This window comes from Nicotiana sylvestris, chromosome 5 (genome assembly GCF_000393655.2).
Source record: "Nicotiana sylvestris chromosome 5, ASM39365v2, whole genome shotgun sequence".
Classification (NCBI taxonomy): Eukaryota; Viridiplantae; Streptophyta; class Magnoliopsida; order Solanales; family Solanaceae; genus Nicotiana; species Nicotiana sylvestris.
This window is the reverse complement of record NC_091061.1, coordinates 178330574-178350600: the sequence shown is the minus strand read 5'-3', so window position 1 is coordinate 178350600 and position 20027 is coordinate 178330574. Positions and strand designations below refer to the sequence as shown.

General features: G+C 38.0%; 1 protein-coding gene across 1 annotated transcript; it reads left to right on the top strand.

Annotated features, from left to right (window-relative positions):
- Positions 1–8488: 8488 nt before the first annotated feature.
- On the top strand, positions 8489–19565 carry LOC104234160 (uncharacterized). The gene is made up of 12 exons (XM_009787672.2): positions 8489–9003; positions 11748–11951; positions 12202–12347; positions 13496–13764; positions 14087–14169; positions 15888–16035; positions 16129–16568; positions 16779–17296; positions 17371–17431; positions 17539–17811; positions 18079–18340; positions 18948–19565. The coding sequence occupies exons 1-12, from the start codon at positions 8620–8622 to the stop codon at positions 19283–19285; spliced, it is 3126 nt and encodes a 1041-aa protein (XP_009785974.1). The 5' UTR covers positions 8489–8619; the 3' UTR covers positions 19286–19565.
- The last annotated feature ends 462 nt before the right edge of the window (positions 19566–20027 follow it).

The window sequence follows — 20027 nt, the reverse complement described above, 5'->3', positions numbered from 1 at the left end:
TGGTACACGGGCCTCGAGGCTGGATCTATCGACAGCTAGGATCAACTAGAGCAAGAGTTCCTCAATCGCTTTTATAGCACAAGACGCACGATGAGTATGATAGAGCTTACAAATACTCGTCAACGAAAGGGGGAACCAGTTATTGACTTTATCAATCGTTGGAGGAATGCAAGCCTCAACTGCAAAGACAGGCTTAGTGAAGCTTCAGGCATAGAGATGTGCATCCAAGGCATGCATTGGGGATTGCGCTACATCTTGCAAGGTATCAAGCCTAGAACATTTGAAGAACTTGCAACTCGTTCCCATGACATGGAATTGAGCATGGCCTTCGCTAGAAATGAAAGGTTACCCATCTATGAACCTCACAAAGTGAATGAAAAGCAAAAAGTCAGGAAGTGGGGCAAGTTCGTACCCAAGTCTGAAAGCAAAGAAGCTATGAATGTCAATACATCACCTATGAAGTTCATGACGAAGGTGAGCAAGAAGCAGAGTATGAAATCCACTTCTTTTTAAGACAAGCCAAGTGGAAAGTTGACTCTAAAAGAAATGCAGGAAAAAGAGTACCCATTCCTGGATTCTGATATGCCAGCCATTTTCGAAGAACTCCTCGAGTTAAATCTCATTGAGCTTCCGGAGATAAAGCGACCAAATGAAGCTGGGAAAATAAATAACCCGAACTACTGCAAATATCACTGACTTGTAAGCTACCCTCTGGAGAAGTGCTTTGTCTTCAAGGATAAAGTTATAGATTTGGCTCGCGAAAAGAAGATCATGCTTGAAGATGAGAAAGCAAGCGCAAACCAAGTCTCTATCACCTTTGGCTCATTCAGTCCGGATAACTTATGTGGTTTTAAAGAAAGTAAAGATGAAGAATTACTGGAGAGCGACAAAGCTGAAGTCAATCAACCTGATGACGATGAAGGTTGGGCATTGGTGACTCGACATAGGCACCACAAAATGAGCCTATGAAAAGAATCAATAGAACAACCAAAAAGGAAGATGACGGTAAAAAGACCAACAAAAAAAAATCCAGTTAGGCATTTGAAGAAAGCAAAAGTGGAGATGCACCATTCTCAAAAGCCACGAAATCCAGTGACCTTGGAGGAGTTTTTACCAAGTTGGTTCCCCACGAAGATTTCCCATGAGGGCATTGATGCCTCTTGTTGCCATACTAACAAAGGGGAAGAAAAGAGTGATGACCTACCGTTGGAACCATTTTCGGAAAAGCCCATAGACTCCACTCCTCAAGAAGTTAATGCTTGTGAGGAAAAGGTCACGTTCACAAATGACGATCTTTTGCTAGGTGACACTCCTTATAACCGCCCACTGTACATGGTTGGCTATATGCATGATGAAAGGTTAATCGGATTTTGGTTGATGGAGGATCCTCGGTGAACATTTTGCCAATCCACACTGTGAAAGAACTTGGTATTCCCATGAACGAACTCTCAGAAAGTCGTGTGATGATCCAAGAATTCAACCAAGGGGGCAAAGAGCCATAGGCGCGATCAGGCTGAGAATCACTATTGAAGATATGCAATCAAGTGCATGGCTGCATGTGATCGATGCGAAGACTTCATACAATGTTCTGCTTGGGAGGCCTTGGATACACGAGAATAAAGTAGTTCCATCTACCTACCATCAATGTTTAAAATACTACGAGGGTAAAGTCGAGAAAACGGTAGTTGCTGATAATGAACCATTCACCGAGGCTCAGTCAGATGCAAAGTTCTACTTGAAGAACCGCATTGTGAAGGAGCTGAAAGTTGATGATGGTACGAAAAGCAAGAATGACGACCCCATAACTAAAAGAGCTGATGTGACTATTGGTAAAGCCAAAACTGTTACTGAGGAGGTACCCGCCAACGTGAATAAATCTCATAAAGAGGGTATTGTGTCTTATGAAAAGAAAGTAAGTCCCGCGCTCCAATATGTCCCTAAAAGGAAGAAAGACGAGGGCGGATCACATAATCTCCAAACCAAGACGCTAAGGGAGTTAACTCTTCTGGTAAAACGAATTGAGGCAGTAAAGTTGTCCTCAAAGCCGCTTGCAGGGTTTGTAGCCTAAAATCATTTGCAGAATGTGGCACTCCCTACAAAGCGAACAGATGAAGGTTTCGATCCTAACGCTTACAAGCTATTTGCAAAAGCTGGATACAATCCTAATGAGCCGTCAAAGTTAGGGAAGCTCCCATCAAAAGCTGCAACGAGGCAACCACGTGAAGGTATGTGATACAAGCAATCGTCACTAGTGTGCATCTCAATAAGAAGGGCGAGTAGCAATTATATCAGTGTAGAAGACAAATCTGCCGCTTCTAACAGGCCTTCTGTCTTTGGTCGGCTTGGAAAATCAACTGTGAGAACTTCTGTATTTGAGAGATTGGGTCCATTAAAGAAGGGTAATAAGATCCAGAGAAATCATCGAAATACAAGAATACCCGCTTCACCCAAAATCCAAGAGATCTCTAAGGATTTCCAAAGTTTGGTTCCTTCTAGAATGAGGCGACAAACAAAACTTGTGGTTTCATGTAAAGAAGTACTGAAGGTAAAGCCATATACTGTTGTCTATACTAAGGAACGTGACGAATATGGAGAAAGTGTAGGTTCTTTGTATCATGTCACTGGACAAATCAAGAATGGCATTCCATTTTCGTTGGAAGATAATGCGGAATTGGATGATATTTTGTCATGTTATCACATATCTTTCAATGATGGGGACCCTCAAGAAGATAAAGATGCAAAAGATGCTCCACCTGAACTTGAAGAAGGAGTGAAGACGACAGTTGATGCCTTAAGAGAAGTTAACCTTGGCACCGATGAAAAACCAAGACCCACCTACCTAAGTGTTTTACTTGAAGCTGACGAATAGAGCACTTATATTGAATTACTCAAAGAGTTTATGGATGTATTTGCTTGGAGTTACAAAGAGATGCCTGGCTTGGACCCGAAAGTAGCAGTCCATCACATTGCAGAAAAAATGGTGCTCGTCCTGTTAAACAAGCTCATAGGCGTTTTAGGCCGGACTTGGTTCCCTTGATTGAAACAGAAGTTAACAAACTCATCGAAGCTGGCTTTATTCGTGAAGTTAAGTACCCAACATGGGTTTCAAGTATTGTCCTTGTAAGGAATAAGAATGGCCAGATTCAAGTATGCGTTGACTTCAGGGACCTCAATAATGCATGTCCCAAAGATAAATTCCCGCTTCCTATTCCAGAGCTGATGATCGATGCTATTACTAGTTACGAGGTAATGCCTTTTGGCTTGAAGAATGCTGGTGCTAGTTACCAAAGGGCTATGCAGAATATTTTCGACGATTTTCTCCACAAGAATGTCGAATGCTATGTTGACGACTTGGTGGTGAAATCAAGAGAGAAGGGCGACCACATGAAAGACTTGAGGATGGTATTTGAATTGCTCCGGAGGTACCAACTTAGGATGAATCCATTGAAATGTGCCTTTGGAGTTACTTCTGGAAAGTTTCTTAGTTTCATTGTCGGACATCGAGGGATCGAAATTGATCAAGCCAAAGTGGATGCCATTTTGAAAATGCCTGAGCCTCGAGATATCCATGAATTGAAAAGTCTGCAAGGAAAGCTAGCATACCTTAGAAGATTCATATCAAACCTGGCTGGGAGGTGCTAACCATTTAGTCACCTCATGAAGAAAGTCATTACTTTCAAGTGGGATCAAACTTGTAGCAATGCCTTCGAAAGTATCAAAACCTACTTGATGAAGCCTCCGGTTTTAGCAGCTCATATACCAGGAAAGCCATTGATACTGTACATTATAGCGCAGGAAAGGTCTGTTGGAGCACTGTTGGCCCAAGAAAATAGTGAGGGGAAAGAAAACTCTCTTTACTACTTGAGCAGGATGATGACACCTAACGAGTTGAACTATTCGCCAATTGAAAAGTTGTGTTTGGCGCTAATCTTCTCAATTCTAAAGTTGAAGCACTACTTTCAAGCTCATGTTGTCCGCCTTGTTTCTAAAGCAAATCCCATCAAGTTCGTGATGTCAAAACCTGTTCTTAGTGATCGACTAGTGGGATGGTGCCTCCAATTTCAACAATTCGAGATTTTGTACATCCCTCAAAAGGTTGTAAAAGGACAAGCATTGGCAGACTTCTTGGTAGATCATCCGATACCTGATGACTGGGAGCTAACTGATGAACTACCTAATGAGGACGCAATGGTCGTTGAAGTTCAACCTCCATGGAAGATGTACTTTGATGGTGCTGCGCATCGTGGGGAAGCCGGTGCTGGCGTAGTATTTGTCACTCCCCAAGGTAAAGTCTTGCTCTACTCCTTCACCTTGACACAACTTTGTTCCAACAATGTTGCTGAATATCAAGCATTAATACTTGGGCTTGAAATGGCCTTTAAAATGAAGCAATTGCAATTGCAAGTCTTTTGTGACTCCCAGTTAGTGGTCAATCAGCTTTTGGGTAGTTACGAGGTTAAAAAGCCTGAACTACGCCCATATCATGATTACACTAAAAAGTGATGGGGTGGATCGGTGATATGACTATTCAGCATGTGCCAAGGAAAGAAAATAAGAAGGCTGATGATTTAGCTGCTCTAGCTTCATCATTAGCCCTGCCTGACCAAGCGCAAGTTACCGTCTGCTAAAATGGGTAGTACTGTCTCCAAATGAGGTTGAAGGTGAAGAAGACAAACTCAAGCATCTTGTTGTTGTTTCTGAAGTTGAGAAAGAAGAATGGCGACAACCCATTATCGACTACTTATGCTATGGGATACTTCCTGAAAATCCGAGGAGAAGGACTGAAATCCATCATCGTGTACCTCGCTTCCTTTACTACAAGGATACTCTATACAGAAGGTCGTTCGAGGGAGTACTCTTACGATGCCTAGGAGAAGAAGAAGCTCTCCAAGCTTTGCAAGAGGCACATTCTAGGGTATGTGGGTCACACCAGTACGGACTAACGCTCCACTTCCATATAAAAAGGATGGAATATTAGTGGCCAACGATGGTAAAAGATTGCTTGGACTACGCTCGAAGATGCAAGGCTTGTCAATTCCATGCAAATTTTATTCATCAACCTCCTAAAGTGTTGCACCCGACTGTTGCATCATGGCCATTTGGTGCTTGGGGATTGAATGTTGTTGGACCACTGCCAAAGTCCTCTGGTGGGCACCTATACATCTTGGCTGTAACTGAGTACTTCTCGAAATGGGCTGAAGTTGTTGCTCTTAAAGAATTAAAGAAGGAAAATGTTGCAAGTTTCATCCGAGTAAACATTATTTATCACTTTGGCATTCCTCGTTACATAATAACGGATAATGGAAAGCCATTCGATAATAGGTTGATGAACAAGATTTGTGATCTCTTTGGCTTCAAGCAACGTAACTCTTCGATGTACAATGCTGCCGCCAATGGTCTAGCTGAGGCATTCAACAAGACTCTATGCAACTTGTTAAAGAAAGTCGTCTCCAAATCCAAACGAGATTGGAATGACCGTATGAAAGAAGCTCTATAGGCATATATGACGACTCACCACACGCCAACACAGGCGACTCCTTATTCACTCGTTTATGGAGTCAAAGCCGTCTTGCCACTTGAGCATCAAATACCTTCATTGAGATTGGCTATTCAAAAAGGGATCACTGATGAAGAAAATGCTCGACTTCGATTAGAAGAGTTGGAAGCTCAACAGAGTCTTGAATGTTATCAAGCTCGATTATCTCGCGCCTTCAATAAAAGAGTTCGCCCGAGATCCTTTTAAGTAGGAGATCAAGTCCTTGCCGTATGAAGACCCATAATTACTTCCCATAAACCTGTAGGGAAGTTCACTTCAAAATGGGATGGGCCATATATCGTACAAGAAGCTTACTCAAGTGGGGCTTACAAACTGGTTGATGCAGATGGTATGAGAATCTGCCCTATCAATGGCAACTTTTTGAAGAAGTATTATCCTTGAAGTTGCAATGCTCCTCGACGTACGATCCTAAACTGCAAGTCATGATGCTCTTCGATGTACGAGCCAAAACTGCAAGTCATGATGCTCCTTGACGATGAGCCTAAACTGCAAGTCATGATGCTCCTCGACGTACGAGCCTAAACTATAAGTCATGACGCTCCTTGACGCAATAGCCTAAACTGCATGTTGCTATACTCCTGGCCCGCATGAGTTTAAACTGCGTACGCCCCCCCTAAAAAAATCCGCTATGTTGAAAATCTCGAAAGAGGCGGCCTAGGTAAAAGTTAGGACGTAAAAAAAAATCTACCCAACCTGAACTACGGTATGACTTGATCCTCTTCACCGAGGTACGTAGGCAGCTTAGAGTTTCATTCTAAGTTCAGTCGCATAAGTTCAAAAGATACATATTGCCCCAATTGTTGTTCGAATGATGTATAAAGGAATGTAAGCGCAAGCTGAAATGCCATCCTCCTACTGAACTTTGACCTCATTTGATTTAAAGGGGGCAACCCTCCATGGTAAATTGATATCTTCGATGGGCCGATTTTAGGAGGATGTCAAGTATTTGCATTGAAGTCCAGGGATTCTCTATGTCTTCAGGTTCGCCAAACCTTCAAGTTTGTTGGTCTCCAAGTCCGACCTCTGCCTTATAAAAAAAGGTAAGAGAAGAGAGACATCAAAAGGAAATACAAGTATAAGGAAATAATTGCTTGGCACAACGTTTTAAATCAAGTGAGACTTGAACTCAAGATATTTGTGAGAATATGGCTCTTAAATTTCAATTGATGTCAAGTAAGACATCTTCTAATTTCGACGTTCCTACACCAAAATATGAATTTTTTTGGTGAGACTGCGCAGATCTAGAATTGATAGCATGGTGCAATATAAAGTTGATTTCAAAATATTATCTGGGACGATTCTGAAGTTGTTTGATTAAGAATTATGGATATATGCTAAATCTTGAAGTCTAGTTTTCTTGAAATCAAACGGTTTGCAATTTCAATAATTCTACACTGAGATATGAATTTTTTGGTGAGACTGCGCAAATCTGAAATTTTTAACATGGTGAAATCTAAAGTTGGTTTAAAGATATTATCCGGCGCGATTCTGAAGGTTTTTGATTTTGAGTATTGGATATATTTTAGATATTGAAGTCATCAAACGGTTCATTATTTGGATTCTCCCATGGCAAGATATGAATCATTTGTTACAGGCACGAAAATCTGAAAATTATGCGACTAAGATAAAAGTCGAACAATGTAAAGCAAAAGAGAAGCTGGAATATTTAAGCCCTCGAAGTCTCCAAGTTGAAGTCTTCAAATCCGCTGATCTTCAAGTTGAAATATTTAGGCCCTCTAAGTCTCAAAGTTGAAGTCTTCAACGCCGCCGGTCTTCAAGTTGAAGTCTTCAAATCCGTTGATCTTCAAGTTGAAATATTTAGGCCCTCCAAGTCTTAAAGTTGAACTCTTCGAGTTCGTCGGTCTTAAAGTTGAAATATTTAAGCCCCCCAAGTTGAAGTCTTCAAGTCAAATGACGTGGCGCACCAAGTCAAGTGGAAGAGCCAATATGATCATGCCACATGTCAAAATGACAAGGCATGCCCAATCACACTGAAAGGCCAATGAAATCGCGCCACGTGTGCAAGTGACATGTTCTGGCCAATCAAATACAACCATGTCACACTTCAATTTGATTGGTCGGAAAAAGTTTATTCTTATCACAACTCCGCCCTTCCACAACTATAAATAGGGGTCTTCATAACTCAGAAAAGACACCAGAAGTTATAACAAGAAGCAAGAGAGAGCTCGTGGATCAAACACCGCAAATTTCTCTACAAGTTTCAGGCTTCAAGCAATCAAGTTCAAGTTCAAGAACGAAGAACAAATCAAGTATTCAAGCTCAAGAACGAAGAACAATTCAAGTATTCAAGATCAAGAACGAAGTCAAATCAAATACAAAACGTTCAAGATCAAGGCTACTTGTTCGTGATAAAATTCGTGGCAACAATCAAAGTGTTCGCGACGGATAAATCAAATTCAAATTGAAGATCAAGCTCAAAGGCCCTTGAATTTTTACAAGAAAAGTAGAATCAGATGAATCATAGAGATTGTACACTCAAATATTCGAAATAAAATACTACGATTGTTGCAATATTTTCGGTCTTGATTTTATTTTCTCGACTCAAATTTATTGTCTACACATATTTTACTTAAATAAAGTAAACAAATTTAATTATTGCTTGTAATAACAAACTTTTAAGATTATTAATTACTTATAATATTAACTATTGAGTAAATCTATTTATGTCATTATTCGTAATTTGATACTTAAAAAGCACTTTTTGAAAAAGTTTGGTCAAACACAAATTATTGCTCAAAAGTAATTTTTAGAATGATTAGCCAAACACAAATGACTTTTATAAAAAATTTTTCAATTTTTTTTTAAAAAAAAGCATTTCTCGAAATAAACTTATTGTTTCAGCTTGGCCAAAGAGGTTATGAGTCTCAAACTTTGAAATTATTAGTCCGACATAAGCTGAATGTACCATAACAAAAATTTTCCCGCTCAAAATTCAAAATCAAATTCAGCGAAAGCCATATCCAAAGTTCTACAAAATTTCCCAGAACACACGCGCAGATCCAGTCAGATAAGCAAAAAATCTTCGACAAAATCGTTCGAAAATGCCAGTTCCAGTAGTAGACGAAGAAGAATTACATAAAAAATTGACTGAAAAAATTTCTAGGGTTTTGGACGAAGCTCGATCGTCAAATGCAATACATCAACGAAAGCTCAAGGAACTCTCGGCTATCCGTTCCGTTACGAAGTCACCTGACAAGTTTTTCGGTGCATTCTCGAGAGCGTTAACACCGTTATTCGACTTCCAGCGTCGTACGGCTTCTGCCGAGCGAATCATCCGATTTGTCGCCGTTTTCGCCAGTGTGCGTGACGGTAAAAATGCTTCGGATTGTGACGCGTTTTTGGAGAAGTTTCTAGAGTTTTTGCTTATGGCTGCTGGGGCGGCTAATAAAACTGCCCGGATTAGGGCTTGTCAGATAATTTCCGAGGTATGGCTTTTTAAATAGTTTTTAAATTAGAGAAAACTGTAGTTTGTGCTTTTGCCCCTCTATTTCGCGTACTTATTTGGATATAGTAATATTTATTCCATTTGCTTTGGATTTTGATAAATAATAGAGAAAATTGTAGTTTATGTTATTTTGTGCCTTTTGCATACTTTTTTGAATTACTCATTGGATGAGAAAATGTGAATTTGTGTATAATTGTCAATTAGCCGAGCAGAGAGAAAGGAGGAGGATTTGATTTTGCTTTTGAGTTTTGATAATTAAATAATTTTGAGATGATATGTCATTTGATAAAGCACATCCGTAAGGACTGAGAAGAGATTTCCTTATAAGTAGTAGTACATTACTTCTTTTTGCTACTGCTCGACGCAGTATTGATGCTGTATCTGACAAAAGTGATGAATGTAGTAAAAAAGTGCAGCTTCTGGCCACACCTCAAATGTGAACATTAAAGATTGGGAAACTCCCTAGCACTTTTGACGCATGTTTTTATTGTGACTTTAGTTGTTATACTGCACTTTTTGCACTGTGAAGCCAGATTTTAAACTCACTATTTTAGTTGTTATACTTTGCCTTTGCTCACATTATCGGTCCCAGGCTCGGATAAATGAGGACGGTTGTGGTAGGTTGGGAGTCAACATTAATATAGCCACTTTCATGATAAATTATATTTGCATAATATTGGTGTGAGATGATTTAAATGGAGTAACGTGGTCAGTGAGGATTCATATAGCTGACCCCAACTTATCTGGGATTGAGGCGTAATGTTGTTCTTGTTGCGATTTGAGTTTTTGTATGTGCTTATATATCTAGTTGATTTGGCAACATATTCATGTTACCATACCCTAAAAAGCTTGTTTTTCGCTTTGGTAGAGGAACAATCTCAAATTTGGTGACTCTGTTACTATTAGTTTAAACTCTTTTGGTTGACCATGAATACAAGAAAAAATAGAAAGAAATCTTGAAAGGAGAAGTCAAGGATTGACTTGAAATATAGTTAGGAGAAAATGCACAGTAGTCAATGTGCATAGAGAAGGAAAACACTGCATCAGAAAGAGTGTAAGGTGAAAACCTAATGTGGTAGTCTCCTACATAGGAAGTTAGGAATTACAAGGTCCTCTATTTTCCAATAACTATGAAGATACTAAATCCACAAGCTGTGCCTTTTTATTTCTGTCATACTCATACACATCCTAAAATAATGTTTTGTGAATTTCTATTTCTTCACACTCCCATTTCAATATTTCTATGATAATGCACCAATTTTTCCTTAGAAATTTCCTTTTCCCTTCTAATAGCTTTCTCAAAAGAAAAAGAAATCTTTTGGCTCTTGTCTATACATTTGCAATTTATGGGCATAATTTAAACTAGGAATGCTTCTCTAGAGAGTAAGGATTTTATAATAACCGTAAATTAGAAAGACTATATGCACATTAAGTTTAACTCTCATATAATGAAGTTTGAAGTTAGAATCCACGTGATTGTAGTTCTAAATACAGACAATTAGCTATTTATGCCTTTATTTTTAGGAGAATGACATGACAAATGAAGATGCAACACAAAATGAAAATAGGATGGATGAGACAAAGTTTTACCCGAGTGTTATACCCCAGGAAGATATATACCAAAGTGAAATACAAGTTTATAGAACAGTCTTGGGACCAATGATGTTATATCATAGTGAATTTTGTACCTCTAAAACCCAATAAATTTATAACATGGGTGTTAATGTGGTAAAATGCAGATGTTAAGTTGGATGTTGCATTCACAAATTTTGACATATTTAGAAATACTCATATTGGATAGAGGGTGTGAGTACAACAACATACCTAGTATAATCCTACAAATGGGGTATGGGGAGGGTAGTGTGTACATAGTCTTACCCTTACCTTGCGCCTACAGAGAGGTTGTTTCCGATAGACCCTCGGCTCAAAGCAAACATGCATAATCACAACAGAGGGTGTGTACTACTCATATTTATGTGAGTAGTACACATAAATAAAATGAGTGAAGATTGTCTAATATGGTTTTGTCATATCCTACGCAAACCTAGAAATACACTAGGTAATAAGTGAGACCTTGTGATGATTGAATGTGCTAAATGGGGATGAGATATACCTAAAATCACGAGGTGAAAAGTAGTAAGAAAGATGTTTGCTTGAAATCAATATGGACTTATCTGAGAAAGAAAGCAAGGAAAGTAAAAAGATTCATATACAAATTCTAGTTAATTATTAAGACTTAGCTGTGACTATGCTTACATTGGGTTTGGTGTTCGCCATGAGTCTTTTTTGGTTAGAGATTGTATTAGTGTAAGGTTAAGTTCTAGAGTTGGCCATTAGCTATAGAGAACCCGCAGTTTGTTTTCTAAGGCAAATTACGAGTATACGAATAAAATTGGCCCGAAAAGTGTAAACTAGATTTAGAGGATTCATACAGCTAACCCCAACTCGTCTTCATAGTACGTAGTTTAATGTTATTCAGTTTTTCTTATACTAAATGAGTTATGTAAAATCACCTTATATATCCTTTGGTTTTGGGAATTTTGTTAAATGTAGGCAATGGTTTAAAGTTCCCCTTTCTCATTCAAAATATGGTTAATTTTGATTTGAGAAGTTTCTCTTTCTTGTGCTTTCTTTTGTTTTTTCCTCTTTTATCTCGATGCCATGATAGAATTACCCATACCTTTTGTAAATTGTAATCTCATTGATGATTTTCTTGTCTTCTAGATCATAATGCGATTGCCAGATGACACAGAAGTCAGCTCTGAACTTTGGGATGAAGTTATAGAGAGCATGAAAACACGTGTTGGTGATAAGGTCGCTTCTGTCCGTACCTTTGCCGTGAGGGCGCTTTCACGGTTCGTTAATGACTCAGAAAATGCTGACATTTTGGAACTATATCTGGAGACACTTCCTCTTGAACAAAATGTGGTGAGCTTTCTCATACCTATGTATGTTACAGTATATTCCCCTTAGTTGATAATGATGCATCACACTTCATTACGTATTGCTCAAAACAGTCAGTATGTGACTCATTTAGTCTATATTTTGCCTGATACTAGTGTAGAATCTTTAGCATCTACATGATATACTCCATCTTGAAACTTTCCTGATATGTCTTAGCATAACTATATCAAATGATTGAATTAATGAATTCCTCTATATTGGCTTTTTTTTGCAGGATGTCCGTAGGACAATTATCTTATCCCTTCCACCATGCCATGCATCTTCTGCAGCAATAATTGATTGCACACTGGATGTGAGTGAATCAGTACGCAAAGCAGCTTATTCCGTGATTGCTAGTAAATTTCCCCTGCAGAGTTTCAGGTAACTTTAAACCATTGCCTACCTGTATCATCTTTGCCTTACTTTTGCTTCATCTTGGCATGGTATCCATTCTTTTCTTGGGAATCACTAAAGAAGTGTGTATTTTCCCTTATTTTGTATGCATCTCAACAAGATGATCATCAAAACTTCTGCATAGATTATACCTCATGTCTGTGGCTATATGTACAGTTAGAGCTATTATTGGTGTCAGTCAAACTGGTTTCACTGCCTGATATTCTCCATTTGCCGATTACAGTCAACTCATCGATATTATGTCCTAAAAGAAACAACAAAACTCAAGTTCAGCTAAGTACTTCATGCCCTTGTTTGCTTCTAGGTCAATATCGAGAGATTTCTATAAAAGGTTATTCTTTTCTTTAAAGTTGTCTGTTAGCATTCCTGCTTTTACATGAACAAAAACTGCAGAGGGTTTCGACAAGCAAACAAGTATAGTTCTTTAATCACGGACTTTTGTGATGGCCATTTGATATAACCTGGAAAAGAGTCGGTGAGGGTCTTCTTTTGTTTTTGAGTTTTGGTATTCTTGATATTTTTTGTTTATGTTTTGTTTCTTGTTGCGTAATTTATGGTAAAAAACATTAGAAAAAACTTCTATTTAAATTCTTTTAAGGACATTGAAATTGATGCTAGCATAGAACTTAGAAGTTAGTTAGCAAGACATCAAAGAATTTCTGCTGTCCTAATATCTTATCAAATTCACTCACTTGTCAAAGAGAATAAAGGGGCTTTGATAAATTTTTTGCATTAACTCTGGACGCATTGGAGCTTAAATTTAATAACCTAATTCACCACTAAAGGGAGTCAAGCCTATGTGATACTTTTTGCTGTGAGTATCAGCCAGATATTTTATAAGTCAGTGAAGCCTTACTATCAAATTCATGGTTAACTGGAAATTGGTACTGTATGCATGTTGGATCAACTTCATACACATTTCCCTTGGGTGCATGGTATAAAAAATTAACTTCATACACATGCTTGAATCATGTTCTCTAATTTGACCTCAAGTTCAGCCAAGTAATTCATGCCCTTTTATGCATGTTGGATCACATGCATAGGGCTGATTTAATTAGTTTACATAGGTTCCAACTCATAGATATCCTATAACAAATGTTTTCTACATCTGGCAGCATCAAGCTCAGAACTCTTATTTTGGAGAGAGGACTTGCTGATCGCTCTTCATCTGTTGTAAAGGAGTGCTTTAGGATGATGAAAGATGAGTGGCTCACCAAGTGTTGCAATGGGGACCTGGTAGAACTACTTAAATATCTTGATGTGGAAACATATGAATCAGTGGGAGAGTCTGTAATGGACAGTCTGTTAAAAGCAGGCTTGGTTAAGCTGCAAGATGGTCAAAGTATGAGGCAATTTTTGACATCGAACAGTGACACTGTTGAAGGTTGGTCTTACAAATTAAAATATTTGATGTCTACTTCTTTTGCTTTCTCGGAATGACTTTATATGCTTATTGATTGGCATAATTCGAGATATTCATTTCTGTTTTAAATAAGAAACTAAGTTTAGTGTTAAATCTTTATCTATGTTTTCTGAAAATGATCTATTCTAGTGAAGGCAAACTGCTTCCCTAGTTTAACCTTCAGTTACATATAAGGCTAGAGATACTCAATTTCTGTTTTTCATGTAATTGATTGTTTCTAAAACTTGGAGCAATTTGTGTTTGCAGTTCCAACATTTAATTGCATGTTCTCTTTGCTTACCAGGCAATTGTAGCATCCAACTCATGGAAGCAGAAACCGCTTTCTTTTGGAGAGCTGTCAGTAAACACTTGCAAATGGAGGCACATGTGAGTATTTAATATTTGTTTACCAGATCTTATGCTATTTCTTCAACTGTTTCAATGTACCATCTCGCTGCTCAAAACTCCTTAAAACATAGGAAGTTACCTGTTATCATACAGCGAAATGCCAAGAAGGGTTATCCTTCTCTTTGTTATTTAACATTTACCTTCTCTCGAATGTTTCAAGATCCTCATTGGAAGATTGAATTAAGAAAAAGTTGAACAACTATCATGCTTGACATAATTAATTAAGCAGTAAATGGATTTGATTTCAAATGTTGTTATCACAAACAGATGGCATCAATTGAATAGATTAAATATAAATTCCTATCTATTTTAGCACCCAAGGGTGTGACCTAGTGGTCAATGAAGTGGGTGAGAACCATGATGTCTCAGGTTCGGAGGCAAAAGATACTAAGTAATTTGTTCCCATCTTCCCTTGGAATTAGTCGAGGTGCGCGCAAGCTGGCTCGGACACCACAGTTATAAAAAAAATTCCTATGTATTTTTGTGTTTGTGAAAAGGGTTTGTATGGATTGCCTGATGTAGATAGGTTGGAGTTATCTGTCTGTCTTGGTTGGGCTAGAGCATAATGTGGTCAGTGCATATGCAATTCCAGATTTTGCAGGTCCAGCTTACAGAGCCTTGGTCTGCTGTGCTAGTTTTCGGAATTTAATCATTTTAAATTCGTCTTGATTATTATGCATAATAACGGGCTAATGAGATAACTATTTGTGTAATCTATGCGTAGCATACATGCATAATGCTAAATAAGTAATGTGTCGGTCCTTGTTAGTTCCCGCGTTTAATGAATTGCTTACGGTAGTCTGTTCCATAAACTTTTTTTTTTTAAATGTTGAAGTGTGTGACCATTTTATTTATAAGTTTAAGCTTCTAGCGAACATACTTTCTATTACTTAATTATGTTATGCCTCAATACGCCTCCTTACATGTGGGTGTGATTCCTTTTCATTGGCCAAACGCGTAAAAATAATTTTCCCTTTTGGGTGACAGTGAGATTTGAATGTATGAATTACCAAGAATAAGAATGCGCCTTGCTCTAATGCCATGTTAAAGTGACCATCTCATCTAAAAGGTTAAGCTATTAGAGAACATAATTTTACTTAATTATATCTTTAACACATCCCTCATATGCGGGCTTGATTCTTTTTTATGAGCCAAGTACGTGAAAATACTTTTTGATAATAGATGGCGGTGAGACCTCTTTTAATTATTTAATTATATTATGTCTCACCATAAAAAAAATGCAGTTGGTGCTTTTGAATAAGTAGAGTCTATGAATTGGTCATTCCTGCTTGAATAAGTGTTTTTGCTACTATCTAATCCTATTGAGGTCACTTATGTCCATTGTCCTCAACTTTAGTTTTGTGAATGCCTGTGATGAAGGTCCAAAATAAAGGTTGCTGGTTCCTTCACAGTTTTCTTGTTGAAGTCTCTAGGAACATATCTTAGCATGGTATAAGGATTTTTTGACTAAATTAGCTACAGCCCAGTTATGTTTATTTCTAGCGTATTCTGGCTGTGTGAAGTTTCTGGGCACTGGTATTTAGTGTCACAGTGCATAGTGGGTTTAATTCTTGGTTTATTGCTATTTATCTATCTTAAATAAAAAAAGTTTATTGCTATACAAACTTTTCATTTGGATGACTAGTGCCAAAATCCTTTGTCATATCATGTAAATATTCCTAATGATGACCAAACAGGCAAAGGGCTCTGATGCTGCTACAACAACAGGGACAGAATCTGCTGTATATGCATCAGAAGCTTCAGATAAAAATGATCTTCTTGACAGAATTCTACCTGCTTCTATTGGAGACTATGTTCAATTGATTAAAGCGCACATAGTTGCTGGTGAGGAATTTATCCATAGTTCTCTAATTTCTAAAACCCTCTCTGTTTTATTTTCCTTCCATATTTTGCTATTAGTGACAGAGATTATTGCAGGAATCAATCACCGATTTGCATCTCGGCAACTGCTATTACTCGGTGCAATGCTTGATTTTTCTGATGCTACAAACAGAAGAGTTGCAAATGAATTTCTGCAGGAGTTGCTTCACATACCCCCTGATCATGAATTAGATGAGCATGACAATGAGGTTGTCATAGGAGATGGTATCAATCTTGGAGGTGACAAAGATTGGGCTGCTGCTGTATCAGAGTTGGCGAAAAAAGTCCATGCAGCTCCAGGAGAATTTGAAGAAGTAGTTTTACGTGTAGTGGAGGAGCTTGCTAGGCCTTGCAGAGAGAGGACTGCAGACTACATGCAGTGGTTGCACTGTCTTGCTGTGATTAGCCTTCTGTTAGAAAATGTTCAGTCTTTTCGCTGGATGCATGGAAAATCTATAGAACCGAATGAAGTCCTGCACTCTGTATTGCTGCCTGGGGTCTGTATCTTGTAAAAGTTACCTTCTCTATTCTTTCTTTTTGCCTCAGTTATTTATCTGATGTTATACATTCATTTATTTCCACGTTCATTTGTGTTCTTGGGGATAATGTAATGGATGTATTATTATAACCTTCAGTTTCTTGTTGTTGGTTCCTCTGTTATCAACTTTGTAGAATTCTGAGCTATTTTGTATTGTTCTGAAATGCAGGCAAAGCATGTACACCTAGACGTTCAGAGGGCTGCCATTAGATGCCTCGGTCTCTTTGGATTGTTAGAAAGGAGACCTAGTGAAGATTTAATAAAGCAATTAAGGTCTTCTTTTGTTAAGGGCCCCTCTTCAGTTACTGTTATGGCTTCTAAGGCGTTGATTGACCTTGGAATGTGGCATGGTCCTAATATAGTTGATAAAGCTATGAACCAGGATCTCTCATCACAACTCCAAGATCATAAAATTAAAATGTTATCTGATATCAAATTTAGCATTGGAAGTGAGGATTTGGAGATAGAATTAGTTGACCTGTTATATGCTGGATTGGAGAAGCACAATTCAGGTGATTCTGATGACTGTGATGAATATGAGACAGTTCAAACAGTTCTTGGTGAGGGCTTTGCTAAGACTCTTCTGCTAAGTAAGAAGTATCCGAGCACACCTGCTTTGTCAAATCCGCTGCTATTAGCTGAGCTCATAAGCTTGTATTTCTGTAGTGAGAATAAGGAACTTGGAAGGTAAATCTCTTTGCTGTTCACTTTATTTTATCTCATCTTCTGAAAATTCCACCTGATAATATTTTACCTCACAGGTTGAAGCAATGCCTTTCTGTATTCTTTGAGCATTATCCATCCCTCTCGTTGAACCACAAGGTTTATAGAATTTCAAATTTGTGCATGCAAAATTTACGAGAATTGGATAGATCGGTTTGTGATTTTGGTTTTGGGTTATTACAGAAAACTTCTGGTTTGCATTGCAGAAATGTTTATCCAAGGCTTTCATGCCAGTTATGCGCTCTTTGTGGCCAGGCATCTATGGCAATGCCACTGGATCTACGTTCATGGTCTCTAATATGCGCAAGCGTGCTACCCAAGCATCACGTTTTATGGTGCAGATGATGCAGGCTCCCTTGTATTCTGAGGAAACTGCTCCAGCCAGTGAAAACGATAATGAAAACCACATTGATTCGCCTGAACCTTCATCTGAGTTCGAGACTGGAGAAGAAGGGCTTGCAATATGTATCGCTGCAGAGGTATTTATTCACAGTTTCCAGTTCAGTGCCCTTATGCTTAGTTTAACGAACATATCATATATAATACTTTTACTAGTGTTCCTGTTTTCCTGAGCCGAGGGTCTATTGGAAACAACCTCTCTATCCTCACAAGGTAGGGGTAAGGTCTGCGTACACACTACCCTCCCCAGACCCCACAGTGTGAGATAATACTTGGTATGTTGTTGTTGTTAGTAGTGTTCCTGTTCTGTTTAATGGAATGGAAATTTCTTTGGGTTGTCTGTCAAGGTGGCCAGCTTCCATGCAAAGAAGACAGCTGCAGAGAAAGCATATGTTTCTGCACTGTGTAAGGCACTATCCTTGCTTCACTTTAGACCAGCAGAACAAGGAGCTGTCAAGTTAATGAGGCAGCTATTGAATCGTGTTGCTGAATCTGTACTTTCTGAAAACGAGCTTCTTAAGGAGTTGAAACAGATGGCTGAAAGGCTAAAGGGTTTAGACAAATCTCCAGACCATAAACTATCATCTGATGAAGTTAAACTTATTCTAGGTAATTATTTCTGGTTTAGCGGCTATAAAACTGCAGTCATCACATGCTCTTTTCCTTTCTCTTTGACGAAACACTTGAAGTCATTTATATGGGGTGGTTTTTTTTTTTGGGTGGGGGTGGGGGTGGGTGGGTTTCAAAAGATGAGATGTTGTGAGTTTTGGAACTTGAAAGTGTGATAATATCAGTTCCACATCCAACAATGATGTGAACGCAGCTGGCATTGCTTCCTCAGTCTGTGATCAATATAAAAATAGAAGAGAAGTATTTTTCTTAGCTGTGAAAATGCTGCCAGTTTAGTCTCTATATTTGTTTATGAGTTCAACTTCTGTACATTGATATTCTAATTTTTTTACACTATCGGGTCATTTGAAAATAATTATAGGTAACTACCATAATAAATGGATTAGTAACTTATGAAATAAGGCAAGTAACCTTCTATAGTAGGTTAAATTGCACTGATAGTGTAACCACGAGCACGTATAAGTAAAATTCTTTGTTGTTATTTTGCCAGATTTATATTCTGAGATAGATTCTAATCATATTCCACTCAATCTTTTAGGCATATTTGCTTATCGTGATTTTGTTAACATGCTTTATTATGGCTCAGGAAAGTTGGATCTTGATATCGTACTTGATGAGGATGACTCGATGGAAGTACTGCCAACTCCAGCACCAAAATCAGCCAGACCAACTCGTACAAGGAGACGAGCTAAGGAAGCAATAGAATCTTCATCAGATGAAGAATTCCCCCTATCTGCTGTTCCTACTAATCCTGCTGTAACGAGTACTCGGTCACAAAGGGCTAGCAAGACTGCAGCATTGTCAAAGATGGCTGTCAAAACCATAGTAAAAATCGATGAATATGATGATGAGGAAGATGAGGAGGCAGATTGTCAGTCTGATGTTACATCCGATGATGATTCTGATTCTGATGTAGAGGTATAATAAGCACATTCTCTCCTGTGTTCTTCGCTTTATTATTTGTTTGAATACTCTTTGTATTATGATAAATCGCGTATTATGATGTATTGGTGGTTCTGCTTGTGTGCATCTCGTACAACTAGCAGAATACTGTCCTAAAGAATTTATAACTAAACAATTCCTCTACCTGTGGCTCTTGAGAATATCTTGTTTCTGTTTTTTCATTGTATAAAATTGATTCCCAATGTAACAAAGGAAGTTTTATGTTTGGTTTGAAAGTTCTAACGTCAGTTCAATAGAGTAATATGTTTGGTTTGTTAAGGCGCTACTTGTTATAAATTTTGTACTGAGCTCAGCCTAAATTGCCAAATGGTTTAATTCTAAATGTGAAATTTAATTTTTTTTGGAACATGTTTGAGAAAATCATAGCTAAAGTAATCATCCACTTGTCAAAAATTATTGTGTTATATTTGTTGAGACAGTAGAAGTAACTTCCTTTCTGAAAACATGGAATACAAATATTTAAGGAGTTTAAGTTCTATGCATTGATTGCATAAAATATATTTATACGATTAGATCACTTCTTAAATTGGTGATTTGGTAAAAATAGTAGTTAATCTCTTAAATCCAATGTGAAATGATAGAGAAAACGATGAAAATGTAACGTTTCCATTTTGAGTTCTAGATTTTTATAGACTTTTTCGTCCCTGGCCAATAGAATTCAGCCACAGTATGTGGATTTAAAACATTTTCATGTCTTTTTATT

Bases quoted from the DNA above. Each gene is read 5' to 3' on its own strand.
- LOC104234160 (XM_009787672.2), top strand. From the start codon at position 8,620: ATGCCAGTTCCAGTAGTAGACGAAGAAGAATTACATAAAAAATTGACT. The intron at 9,004-11,747 runs GTATGGCTTTTT...CTTGTCTTCTAG, and splicing joins CTTGTCAGATAATTTCCGAG to ATCATAATGCGATTGCCAGA. The intron at 18,341-18,947 runs GTAATTATTTCT...ATTATGGCTCAG, and splicing joins TGAAGTTAAACTTATTCTAG to GAAAGTTGGATCTTGATATC.